General features: G+C 34.4%; 1 protein-coding gene across 3 annotated transcripts in view; it reads right to left on the reverse strand.

Annotated features, from left to right (window-relative positions):
- Nucleotides 1-15,078, reverse strand: part of LOC149794806 (nicotinamide/nicotinic acid mononucleotide adenylyltransferase 1-like) — a 104,201-nt gene that overhangs the window by 34,099 nt on the left and 55,024 nt on the right. For all 3 annotated transcript variants that reach the window (XM_089964453.1, XM_089964452.1, XM_089964454.1), the window contains exons 6-8: nt 14,209-14,310; nt 11,613-11,671; nt 6,410-6,505 (exon numbers count right to left, since the gene is read on the reverse strand). In XM_089964453.1, the coding sequence (XP_089820579.1) occupies nt 6,410-6,505; nt 11,613-11,671; nt 14,209-14,310 (257 nt within the window). The remainder of the gene's footprint in view (nt 1-6,409; nt 6,506-11,612; nt 11,672-14,208; nt 14,311-15,078) is intronic.

Raw genomic sequence — 15,078 nt, forward strand, 5'->3', positions numbered from 1 at the left:
CAATCACATTCATTATCACAGTATATATTAAGCACTCATTATATCACACTAACAATCACATTCATTATCACCATATGTCCTAATCACACTCATTATCATAGCATGTATGAATCACACTCAATATCACACATTAGTAATCAAACTCGATATTATATTATGTATGATTCAGTCATTATCACATATTAATAATCACACTCAATATCATAGTTTATATTACTCACACTCATTATCATAGTTTGTATTACTCACACTCAATATCAGACATTACTAATCACACTCAATATCAGACATTACTAATCACACTCAATATCAGACATAACTAATCACACTCAATATCATAGTTTGCATTAATCACACTCATTATCATAGTTTGTATTACTCACACTCAATATCAGACATTACTAATCACACTCAATATCAGACATTACTAATCACACTCAATATCAGACATTACTAATCACACTCAATATCAGACATTACTAATCACACTCAATATCATAGTTTGCATTAATCACACTCATTATCATAGTTTGTATTACTCACACTCAATATAAGACATTACTAATCACACTCAATATCAGACATTACTAATCACACTCAATATCATAGTTTGTATTACTCACACTCATTATCATAGTTTGTATTACTCACACTCATTATCATAGTTTGCATTAATCAGACTCATTATCATAGTTTGTATTACTCACACTCAATATCAGACATTACTAATCACACTCAATATCATAGTTTGTATTAATCACACTCATTATGAAATCTCTCCAAGATCTGAATGATCGAAGCCCATATTTCAAGTTGAGTCAAAATCAGATCATAGCTATAGCTTCTGAAGTGGCAACAAGTTCAGCCAATCATATGTAAGATCACCTCACTGTTATGTACAAAACTCTGTCATTAAACCAGTCTGCAATTGTTAGGACATTATCAATATTCTAAGACTAAAATCAACTGAAACTACGAACTCCAGATTGGTAACAAATGTTGATGGATGGATGATGCGTAACAGACAAACTTTTGCAGAAAGATACTACATCCTCAATTAGCCAGGTCGACTACAAAATATCTGAATACATTATTTGAATGAGCACAGATATGGGGTTATGAAGGATAATGACCATTATTTTTTCCCTCTCATATTACAATTTATGTTAAATATCATGCACTTTTGTCTCTTACCATCTTCTACAGGGCCTGAAAATTACGGTGGTCCAAGATCCAGGACAGATCTTTCAGCCACAGACCAGTCATATGTAAGCTGCACACTTTAATAATTTTTTTTGTTCTTATAAATTGAAGAAAATGTGCTTTTTAACCCTTAAACATCTGATACAAATTACAAATCTGTACTGATGCAAGATGTTTGATAGTAGATGTGTTATAAAATACTGCAGAAATTTAGCACACAGTTTGCTCATCATCTAAGCTTCATCTTCATCAATCAAATGTTTGTGCGTTTTCAACCACATGGAATTTGTCTGACGTGTTGTACTGAAGGGATTCAAATATCTAAGGGAAGAAATTATGATACAAATAAATGTATTAAGACTTCCCATAGTCAATGGAAGAAGAATTGGCCATAGGCTGAGTATGACGAAAACAGGTTACGTTTTGTTCATCATGTATGGCATACCCAGAGTAAACCAATTGTTTTGAGTGCCTTATTCAAAAACACATCCAATTTTAGAACTCACCAATCTGTGGCACATGAAACAGTGAAAAGCACATTACTAGTAAAACATAAAGGCTATTGCTAGTATATAAAACATGAAGGCTATTGCTAGTATATAAAACATAAAGGCTATTGCTTGTATATAAAACATACCCCTCTCGTTTATCAAGAGCTTAAGCATTTACAAAGCTGATTACACAACCAGTTATTCACTATGTCAGATGGATCAGAAATAGCCAATTTCTGCCCTGATGAGACCACTACACTCTGACTGCTTTCTTCAGAGAAAACACAACATTTGACAAGTATATTCTGAGTGCAAGGCAAAGTTCATCTGACTGAAACTGAGCAATCTGCTAAGTAGTTTGAGTTTCCTCTGACCTTTCCCACCCCATTTTAGAAATGTCAACAACAAAAATATTGAAATATCTTAAATAGGGTGGAAAAAGTCAGAGGAAACTCATCTGCCAGGTGAATTGTTACTTTTGGGCCAATGTTCATGTAAATTGTTTTCCCATCTCTTTTGCTGTACAAGCTTTGAATGGCAAATGTGTTTTATTTTATCTGGGTGTTAGAATTTTGTTTATCTCATATTGAGAACTTTAAACTATAGTACTAACATTCACAGAGGATCCAGCAATAAAAGGCATGGTCATTTGATTTGAAAATTTTAAAATGTTCAGCTAGGTAAAATATATAAATGATTAAATAAGCAATGAAGTATTTTTTGTTATTTTTCTCCACTTTTGTTTATGTTAATACACTGGTGTAAATATTCGCATGACAGCCTTAGCTGCTGGATTGGTCAATGGCTTATGCAAAACTGGGAGATTATGGGGTCCTACTGGTCCTAGACCATGGAGTCTGAAAACAAAATTTTCAGGCCCTGCTCTGTTACTTAACCCAACCTGAAATCAACAGAAATGCTGTCAGGATTTTATCTAAAATGGGGAATGTCTCCCCACTAGTCACCAAAATAAAGGAGTATGGAGAAAAGAGAGGAGAAATGGCCATGGTTCAATATTTACCTAACACTTAAATATCCATCCCTCTTTTAGTTTCCCTTTTAGAGCTCAGCTGAAATTAAAATCCTTAAAGATGTCCCCAAAAGTCTGTTCCTGAACTTAATCTGTTTCTTATGTGTGTATCAATACTGTTCTGTGCCAAGAATCCCTTTCACAAACTTCTATCAAAGGAGCATATGCATAGATAACTTAGCCAACTTCAACAAACTGGAAAACTGTTCTTTATGGTTATGAGGTAAAATTTTCCGCAGCTCATAAGTACTGCCCCTTGGATATCTCTTATTCAAAAAGAAGATTTTTCACTCATATGGACTCTGCCAAAGTTTCCCTTTCTCGAATCAGTGCCTTGCTGACTACAATGTCAGATTTCTTCACTGTTCCATAATACTGTATCATGATCGAAAGTCCATCTGCTTGTTCACAGATATCTTTAACAAACAAGGATCATTTCTAATTTCCTTTAAATTCTTATTAATTCAATTCATCTGAACCACTTAAGTGTTATACAGTTTTGTAGAGCTAGATTCCTCAGCGCTGAAATGTTCGAGAAAAAACAAAACATACTTTTAAAATTGGGCTTAGTCTTCTTGACTTCAAAATTTAACCTTGAAATACTGATGATTGTTGTTGTTGTATGGTTTAATGCCATTTTTCAGCACAAGATAGGCTATACATGGTGGCCAGTATAAATGGTGGAGTAAGTATCCTAGAAACACCACAGGAAGAACCCAGAGAAGCTACTGGCAAGCTTTCTCATGTATTGACACTAGCCGAGCCCGAGGTCAAATCCAAGCCGACAGAGGTGAGATGGCAGTTATCCAGAACAGTGAATGCTTTAGACCACTCGGGGCCTCAAAATACTGATGAAGTGTTGACCAGCATGTACATTGTACTTGCATTCAACATCATTTTAGGGCTTAAAAACACTCCATGGTATTTCCAGTAACACTTCCCAGGCTCCAATGGACTGATATACTTAAAAACTGTCAAAATCATTGTCATCATAGAAATCAGCCATTATCTGCAGAATGAAATTATCATCTGAAGACGAAGCATGTTAGAAGTCAGCCATTTGGTGTTTTCTATGTAGCCCATACTTTAAACACTGATAAAGCTTTCCTGATAAACGCAAAGCTATAAAAATGACATACTGCTTCTTCCAGGGCCCAATGTACAAATCATATTTAGTGATAAATGCAATGCTATAACAATGACATACTGCTTCTTCCAGGGCCCAATGTACAACTCATATTTAGTTTAACAACCAGTTATGTCAAACTGAAGTTCCGAGATGTGTAAACTGTTGCCTACTTGATAAACACTACAAGACCACTAGCAACAGCACGACTAACGTTGCAACAAGCGCTTTAAGAGTTAAAAATTAAATAAAAACTGTATACTGTGCAGAGAACATTTTTATATACACCACTCTGAACTAACTTGTCAGAGTTCTCATGTATCGCTGCCTTCAAAATGTGACAATGTTTACAAAATCTAAGCTCATTCTTCCCTTAGAAGTAGTGACAATGCATACTATTCAATGCAGAACCAATGCAGATCAACTGCATTTTTAAAAATCACAGGTACTAATTTAAATAACCAATTATTGATTCCATGATCCTCCTATATCTCATTATCATGTAACAGAGCTTGTAAAACAATCCACACACTATGATTTCCATATAAAAGCTGTTATGTATATTCAATTTGCATTGTCTGATAGTCTTTTTATTTATTAAATGCTATGAGTACATACAATTTTATTTATAGCTGACTTTGTCCAAAATCAAGTTTATTTTCTGCCTGACCTGAATCATTTATTTTGGTTTTGTAAACAACATGTTTATCTCAATTCAAGTGCAGAACACTGGAAATTCACCAATAAATGCAGTCTACTTGATGTTTACCACAATTTACATTATCATATTTTCAGATTTTATCTTGTAAACACTTAGAATCTTCAAAAATGAAATCTTTAATTAGGCAATTTTTAAAAAATAGAAAATGCTAATCGTGACATAGGTCAGGTAGAGGGGTATAAAATCTTTACTGGGAAACTTGTTTATTCCTCTGATAACATCTGGCTGTAAATCTACTGTTGTATTCAGATTTTGGTTCCAGTGCAAGTATTTATTATTCTCTGAAAATACAAAGTGCTCAATTATATCCTTGGACAGAAAGATTTGGAATTATGGTAAAATTCAAACAAGGATATACTCAAAGATTATATTATTGTGATTCGACAAAAGACTGCCAGCACATCACCATCACACAGGCCATCACAGGCACATCAACATCTTTAGCACTGAATAGTTGGAATACCACTACAGTTTATTCAGAACTTTATTTATCAGGACTTGTGTCAGTTGTTGTAGGGTTATTTGAGATTTAATTTGCAATACTGTAAGCTATTTTTCCATTTTCACTTTGTATTCAAGAAATAAATTATTTGTTGAATTGTACAAAATCTGCTGGTTTTCACCCTGTTCTGTTACTTTAAGACCACAGCACTGTAACAAACCAAAATACCAAAACAAAATTCTTGACAAATCATTCTCTACAGTTGTGTATATGGACTAAACCAAATTACTCCTAATGATGAAGTTATAGAGGTGATGATGAATACAATGAATAAAACAAAGTGTGTAAATGCAATTGTTGGTATCTTCATAAATTTTAAATGTTATAAATCTTTTTTCTCCAGCATGAACAGTTGTGTCTTACAATGGAGATTGAGGCAGTAAGTCTGACATCTTGGTGTTCACAAATCCAGCTGACTTTTGGTATTTCTAATGTCAGAAATGCCTACATATAAGAACCAATTTTCATTCCAACCAGCCTTTAGGAAAAACAAAAAGGTTATACCTATTCAGTTTCCATCCAGCCTTGTGGGTAAAAAAAATGATTAAACAAACATGCAGCAACTTCCAGACAGTTCTTTGAGAGTCTGGATAGCTTTTTTTACTTTCTATTTTTAGTTTTGTTGGCTATAAGCCAAGTGAACAGGCTCCAAATTATGTCAAGTTATTAATGTTGATGATGTGTCTGAAGACCATATAAGAAAAGAAAGCAACATAGAGACTCTGGTCCAAGACATACATTTCTGCAACTGAAATGGACTATTTTAACGCTTTCTGATTACAATAATGCACAAAAGTATTGAATGGAAACCAATGGAGATTATTTTAGATGAAAATTTTAGTTTTATATGTTTCATTTGACCACCTATTTGGAAGCTGTATTAAGGCCATATCCAACCAAGTGGTTTAAAATAACAATAACAGTCTGCATTCAAACTTTCCATTTCCTTTTTAACTATGAAAACCATGGTTTTGGTTAGTAAATTATTTCAAATATACATAGTTTGCAAAAATTCAAAAACACATTTATTACCCATGGAAATTTGTTATTCATTAAATTTTTGTGGGTTTTTCAGCTTTACAGCTATAATTGAACATATAATAAATTACTCGTTAAATTAATTTTACTTAAAAAATATTCTCAATTACCAAATGTTTTTGCAATCAATAACCCTTCTGAAAATCAATGCTGACACCACTGTAAAAATTAAATTTCATGCATCCATAAATAATCACTGAGCAACAACTGTTTCAGGAATAAATAAGCAAATATACATATGTAAACACAGGGTATTACACAGGCTACAATACAGTTCTTCATGCAGTAGTGTGCTTACTTGTCAGGGATGCCATATAATTGATTTTCACGAATGTAATCAATCACAGAATCCTGTAAAAGATATTTCACACTTTCTCCCCTCCGCATTGCTCGTCTGAAATAGAATATAATTATAAAATGTGAATGAAGGTTTCAAATGAAGATGTGTTTTCCTTCTATATACTTAATCTATATTCCTGGATAAGAAAAAACCATGCTATCTGAATGAAGATTTTGAATATAAAGGCTTTTCTGTTTAATAATTTTTTGACAGCAACAGTGAAAGATTTGGATTTTGGATTTTTAAAAAAAATGTAACTTTAACAATTTTTCAGCCATATTGCTACAATTTCTGCAGTGTGACAGTTTATAGTTATGTCTAGGACTGGGGCATCATGTCCCACCCAGTCACATTATCCTGACACCAGGCCAACCAGTCCTCACACTAATCTCTTAATGCTGAGCACCTAGTGAGGCAGCTGTTAGCACCATTTTTAAAAGTCTCTGGCATGAGTCGGCCAGGTTTCGAACCCGAGACCTCCTGCATCCAAGGTGGACGCTCTAAAAGGCCAATTGAGCATTTTTGCAACAGTGAAGGAAAATGAATGGCAAAGATTTGTGTGCAAAAATAAAAACATATCTGATTGGTCAAGCTCAACAAATGATTCAATAATGGTAAAACACAGCAGCATTCCAAATCAGTCAAACTTAACAAATGAACTAACAGTGGGAAAACAACAATATATCTGATTGGTCAAGCTTGACAAATGAACTAACATTGGGAAAACAACAATATATCTGATTGGTCGAGCTTAACAAATCAACTAGTAGTGTTAAAACAACAACAGTTAATCACATTTCAAACTTTCCAAGTTTGGCTATATATGTGTAAAATATCCCACTATATGTTACGAGTCTATGCTCTTAAAACAAGTAACAGAAAAGAGTGAAAATAACAAGCTTTGTATAATTTAACAAATAATTTATTTTCCTAGAATACAAAGTGAAAAATGAGAAAAGAGAACTTATGGTTTTACAAATTAATTCCAAAAATAATCCAAGAATTAAAAAACATTAAGTCCTATCAATTAAAAGTTCTAAGTGAATCACAGTTCAAATCCTGATGAAAATCCAAGATGGAATGTGATGACGTTAGTAACAGTTAGCATTCTCTAGCTGAATCACAGAAAATATTCCAGTTTTTAATTCCATATAAATTCCAGTAAATGGGTTTATCCAAGAATTGAATCAGAGCACTTTTGTATTTCCAGAGAAAATAATCATGTGAATTCAATAATTTGAAGAAAAATAAAATTCAGCCCAAACTGGTCACAACATAACACAACCTAACGTGTCAAATATTTTAAGCCCAAATGGCAATCCTTCATCATAACATCATTTGTAAGACTGGATGGGGATCAAGAATTCATTCTAATGGAAAAAATAGAAGTTTGTTAACCAAATGACACATGATACGTGTCATGTTGTCCAGGTATGACCTTGACTCAACTTAATGCTTCTTACTCTGAGAGAGATAAAAAAATGTTGTTTATCAAAACTGTCACTGAGTTTGGAACAAGGTCAGGAACTAGATACAATGTTTCTATTCTGGACAGTGTTAAATCCAGTAAAAAATGTTACCTTATAATAGTATGTAATGTAATTTAAAAAAAAAAATTAAAACTAACAGACAAACAATTAAATTAAATATACATAGCATATATTTTAAATCACCAATCAAAGTAAATATACTAAATATTTATTTAATAGATATAAACCTATGTACAATAAAGTTCTACATTACATAGATAGAATATGATTATTAAATAAACAGGCACTCAGCCCACAGAAAAAACAAAATTGTATAAGCATACATTTACTCAGGGTCTTAGTGGGATTCACACCTAATTCATTAAAAAAAACTGTTCTGAAAAAAAATCAGTGAATTATGAAATATAAGAAAATGAAACACCTGAAACAAAACAAAACTTTCAAGGTTACCACCCTTATAATCATCAGTAAAGTGACCAGTATGTCTTAATCTTGAATAGTTTCATTGTAATTACACTTGAATAGTTTCACTGTAATCACACTTGAATAGTTTCACTGTAATCACACTTGAATAGTTTCATTGTAATCACACTTGAATAGTTTCAATGTAATTACACTTGAACAGTTTCATTGTAATCACACTTGAATAGTTTCATTGTAATTACACTTGAATAGTTTCATTGTAATCACACTTGAATAGTTTCATTGTAATCACACTTGAATAGTTTCATTGTAATTACACTTGAATAGTTTCAATGTAATCACACTGTCTATGTTGGACCATGAAGTGCCAACCTTTACAAATGACTAATTTTAGAAAAAAAGGTCTACAGTAGCCTCCTCTTGAATGGCCAGCAGACCAGTGGCCACCCACTTCTTACAGCCTGAATCCAATGGCACTGACAAGTTTGTATTCAAACATGCCCCTCAAGAATGGCCACCCCTCCGTGACCAGTGGTCAACATACTAGCACAAAAATGTAAAATCTTCCCCTCACGAGCTGCCACTTTTTTCTTTAAATATATCCAGAATCAATAATTAATTCATATCGTGATGAAAGGTAAGTAATCAGATTATCTCTATCATCCTATACATGTCTCCCAATGTCAAATTTCTGTTACTGAAAGAAGTGTTGACTAAAGTACATGTAACAATAAGATTAACATTGTATCACTGTCTATAAAAAACCGACATTTACAGGAAATGGGCTCAATAATGTTATGCTAGAGTTTTGGGCTTCACACATCTGTCGAGTTCATCTCTTTGATGATTACAACTGGATGAAATTGTCAAGATCATAACAGGGTCAGCATAGGCTAAAAGTAGATTTTGTGCATTAACACACACACACAGAAATTAACCAAGACCTTGAATAAAACAGGGTACCAGACAAAGACCAAAAAATCATGTGACAACACATTTATCCCTTCCTTTACAAAGGTATTTCTAACGTTGGTACGTGAGAAAGCCTGCCAGTAGCTTCTCATGGGTTGGTGGTTCTTCCAGGGGTTTTCCAGGGTTCTTCCTCCACCAATTATACTGGCCGCCATGTATAGCCTATCTTGTGCTCAAAAATGGCGTTAAACCCTACAACAACAACAACAACAACAAAGGTATTTCATCCACTTGACAAAAGTTTTGCATACAGTTAGCAACATCTGAATAAATCATTACCAAACATTAACACGTCATCACATAAACGGAGATGTATTATTTTAGAAGTCAGTTATTCTACTCGACGACATTGAGTGAGGTGGAGAGGGTGTGTGTGTGTGACTTGGATTTTTTATGTAGCTTTAACAATTTTTCAGTTATATCGCTACAATGTCTGCAGTGTGGCAGTTTACAGTGATGTCTAGCACTGGGGCATCATGCCACAGACATGTATCATGATGTCCCACCCAGTCATATTATCCTGACACCAGGCCAATGAGTCCTAACACTAGCCTCTTAATGCTGAGTGCCAAGCAAGGCAACTGTTAGTACCATTTTTGTAAGTCTTTGGTATGACTCGGCTGGGGATCGAACCTACGACCTAACACACCCAAGGTGGATGTTCTAATCACTAGGCCATCAAATAAAACAATTTTATGATGAAAAGATTCAAATAAACAACATCGTAACCGATAAGAAGGTTATTCTGCAGCAGTGGGAAAATGAAGCAAATGGAAAATGAATTATGTATGTACCAAGATTTAAGTGACGTCTTTAAAAGGTTTTGCAATGTGCATGACAACAATACCCACTCGCATATCATGCTTATACCAAGAATAAGAACTATTAATGTATATGCAGTTGAAATAAGTCTATTATTATTACAAGAAGAACCTTTTAATAATTAATGTTACTTTTAAACAAAGATTTTAAATGAAGATATTAAGTGCTTTGAAGTATGTGGCTTTCTTACTATGTACAATACATATACTTCTCATAAAAAAATTGAGTCCCCCTCCGGAAAAGCCACCCATCTTATAAGGCCACTTTCCCAGTGCAGAAGGGGTGGCTGTATAAGAGGGGGACCACTGTACTAATTCTGAAATGACACCAACTTGTTTTCTGATGATTCAATATGATTACTACTTCGGGCAAAAAATGTGACAATCTTTGGTTTGGGAAAAAGATAAATCTGCAACTATCCTTCCATGCACATATTATCAGACAGGTATGTTCATGATGATTTCTGCTGGTTATTTTTGGTCTGAAGAAATTTTATCTGGAAATTTTAGCTTTGTTCTTTTAATACCTCTGTAGAATATAAAAATCTATTTTCAGTCAATGTTTGTTTCCAAGACAACTTATTCAATATTGAATTTTGATGACCATAATATGTTTAAAGTTCAAGGCTTTTGAAATACAATGCATTCACCTACAAACCCCAAACCCCCAAAAAGCAGCTTATAAATTTTATGAACCAAGCAATTTGTTGATAGGTGCATCTTCACATGATGCCCATAGTATTGACCAAATTTCATGGCAATCCATCATAAAACTGAGGAGGGGTGTGTGGAAGAAACTGTTTACACTAACAAGACTGTGTGCTGAATGTTCAGTCAGATATGAGGATTCCTACATGCTCTGGTCTATAGTAACTAAGGTGCTAATGAGAACTGTGGAAAACACAACAATCTTGCTCATTGGCATAAGGGATTAAGAAGAATTTCAATACCTTTAACATTACACTGTTGGCTTCAAACCATGGCAAATTCTTAAAATCAACACATTGCAACTGAATTATTACCTTACCCTTTACATACCATCTTAATGTATATTGAGAACACACTTTCAGGTGTTCTTAATATACAAGGTCACACAACTTAATATACAAGGTCACACAATTTAATATACAAGGTCACACAACTTATTATACAAGGTCACACAATTTAATATACAAGGTCACACAACTTAATATACAAGGTCACACAACTTAATATACAAGGTCACACAATTTAATATACAAGGTCACACAACTTAATATACAAAGTCACACAATTTAATATACAAGGTCACACAACTTAATATACAAAGTCACACAAGATCTATTTATAATTAACATCTTGTGCTACTAGACAAACTACATGTTCCGTTTTAAAATGCATCCCAGTTAGCACTGCCATACATGGGGAGAGAGAGAGAGAGAGAGAGAGAGAGAGCCAGACCTAATACGTTCTTACCTGATTTTGGTTGCACTAATTTCATTTGTTATCCATTCTGTGACAATAAAAATATTTTCCTGAAAAGAAAAAGCTAAAAATACTGGCTTCACTGCATATATGTATAAAGGTTATTTTGTACAAAAACAAGACTACCCATTTATATGTTCATATGTATGAATGTTATTTAGTACATATGCAAGATTCACCATTGATAATTTTTATATTATGCATTGTTATGTGCATTTAATTTTTATCTGTTCAATTTTTTTCTCCATCAATGTATATTATGTTTAAGAGTATTTTGGATCTGACCTTGTCCAAGATCAAGTTCACTGTGTTCCTGAATAAAGACACTAATGTTTTTATTTTGGAAAACAAATTATGCATAGTTAATATTTTCTCTCTGAGTGTGGGTTAAATATTAGGATCATTATCAACAGCATAAACATATATTTATATGGGTCTGGTTATTGTAATTTCCCCATAAAAATACATAGCCTACCTGATGTTAACCACATTCTGTATTATAATTTGAGTAACAAATTGTTATAGAATGTAAAATTCCATTAAGTCACAGTAAATCCAGAAAATGCTATTTCTGAACTAGGTCTGGAATAGGGCTTTATAATCTGGTTTATCTAACAATTATTCATTCTTGTTTTTCTATCTTTAGGGAGAATGTTTTAACTCATTAACCCCTGGCGCTGCGTTTACATGGCAGGAGGTAGTAGCCTAATGCCGAGCTCTGTAGCATCAAGGTCATGTAAGATACACTAAAGTGGGTAGTATTATAGAAAGGTAGACAGATGTAGCTCTACAATAATACCAAATAATCTGGACGTTCTAGTTGCACTACAAAATACAGGGGGAAAAACCTATTAAAAAAAATTCACCCAAAATTCGCTGTAGTCAGAATATGAATTTGTGTCCGGATTTGAGACTTTTTGGCCTCAGATCTAAGGCAGACCGGTCTGAACTGCACACAGACAGGTGAACCTTTGCAAAAAGTAGGATAATCATATGTAACACAATTGCTTTTTCTGAATGTCCTGGTGAACGTAAGATTGAAACTATTCAACAGGTTTCATAATGTTATTTTTTGTAAGCATACTTATTAATTACATGACACTCTGAACCACAAATCACTGAAGTGAAATTTAATCAAAATCCAAGGACAACAAATTTTTTATTATTATTTTAATATGACATTTGTTACAGAGATGGACTACTGTAGGGAGAGGGAACACTGCATAGAGATGGACTAGTCTATAGAGAGCAACTCCTGTATCAAGATGGATTACTGATGAATGTGGACTAAATGTTTAAAGATGTACTAATGAAGAAGGACTATTGTATATACATGGACTACATTATGGAGAGGGGCCATTTTACAGAACTGGATTACTTTATGAAGAGGGGCCATTGTATAGAGATGGACTACTTTATGGAGAGGGGCCACTGTATAGAGATGGACTACTTTATGGAGAGGGGCCATCGTATAGAGAGGACTACTTTATGGAGAGGGGCCATTGTATAGAGATGGACTAATTTATGGAGAGGGGCCATTGTATAGAGATGGACTACTTTATAGAGAGGGGGCATTGTATAGAGATGAACTACATTATGGCGAGGGCCACTGTATAGAGATGGACTACTTTATGGAGAGGGGCCACTGTATAGAGATGGCCTACTTTATGGAGAGGGGCCATTGTATCAAGATGGACTACTTTATGGAAAGGGGCCATTGTATAAAGATGGACTACTTTATGAAGAGGGGCCATTGTATCTGCATAGAGATGGACTAGTCTATAGAGAGCAACTCCTCTATCAAGATGGACTAGTGATGAATATGGACTATTGTACAGAGATGTACTACTGCAGGGAGAGGGGCATCTGAATAGAGATGGACTAGTCTATAGAGAGCAACTCCTCTATCAAGATGGACTAGTGAAAATATGGACTATTGTAGAGATATACTACTGCAGGGAGAGATGCCACTGTGTAGAGATGGACTAGTCTATAGAGAGCAACTCCTCTATCAAGATGGACTAGTGAAAATATGGACTATTGTAGAGATATACTACTGCAGGGAGAGATGCCACTGTGTAGAGATGGACTAGTCTATAGAGAGCAACTCCTCTATCAAGATGGACTAGTGATGAATATGGACTATTGTACAGAGATGTACTACTGCAGGGAGAGGGGCAACTGCATAGAGATGGACTAGTCTATAGAGAGCAACTCCTCTATCAAGATGGACTAGTGATGAATATGGACTATTGTACAGAGATGTACTACTGCAGGGAGAGGGGATACCGCATAGAGATGGTCTAGTCTATAGAGTGCTACTCCTGTATAGAGTGGGACTGCAATAAAGAGATGTACTATAATACAGAGAGGAACTACTGTGTTGAGAGGAACTGCAATTCAGGGATGTACCAAAACAGAGAGGGATTTCTGTATAGACAGACCACTATACAAAGAGAGACAAATGCATAGAGAGGGATTACATTTGCTGCTGTAAAGATGAGGAAAAAAAATATCCGAGAATGCAACTACAACACAAAAAAAAAAAGAGTAAAAGTGCATTGCCAAACTTGACAAATGGTGTTACCTGGTATTTTGATAATACATCTGATTCATAAATGAACTTCTTTGGATCAGAACCTCCCCTGGTGATACAAACCAGGCCATAGTTTCGAACAATATCCTCAATCTGAAATGAGGAAAAAAGAAGTTATCTGGCAAGATTGTACTAATACCAAACAGTTCTTATTGTAACTGTATGTGTTATCTGGCATGTCTTGCCAAGACCAAACTGTTCTTATCATAGTTGCTTGTGTTTAATGTGTCTCTGACTGCTAAAGATTTATATGGCCATAGACAATTGCTTTTCAAACAAATTTCAAGGACTCCTAAGTATTTTAAGGAGTTATGTTTCTTGTGCAAACTGAACTTTCTATATGTTACTTTATCACTGCACAAATAGTACAAAATCAGAACAAACGAAACTTTGCATGCCACTATAGCAAAAAGATGCTCTTCTATATGGTAAGGGGCCATCCATTTAGTATGTATGCAAAACACTGGCAAAGCTTGACCCCTCCCCCCTCTCTGTGCAGAAACCATCAAAGATTAATAATATTAATGTGCTGAATAAAACAGATAGTCAACTGATGCTGTATGTCTGGATGCATCAAAAAAATAAGCTGTGAAACTTTAGAGTTTGTCAAGTGTCCGCTAAATTTCAAATGAGAACTGAACCAGTTAGACAGGTTATATATTAGACAAATTATTATCGAGGTTTCACCCCCCCCCCCAATTTCCTATGCATATGTACATTATCAATAGACACCCCCCATATGCAAGCGTATGCATTTGGGTTAACCCCCTCCCCCATCAATGTGTCCGTACTAAATGGATGGCCCCAAACAAGCATGTAAAGTGTCATTTAATTGATGCAATTTTATTTATTCATTATTTT

Source organism: Sinohyriopsis cumingii, chromosome 7, assembly GCF_028554795.1.
Source record: "Sinohyriopsis cumingii isolate HCF-2022 chromosome 7, ASM2855479v2, whole genome shotgun sequence".
NCBI classification, from domain to species: Eukaryota; Metazoa; Mollusca; class Bivalvia; order Unionida; family Unionidae; genus Sinohyriopsis; species Sinohyriopsis cumingii.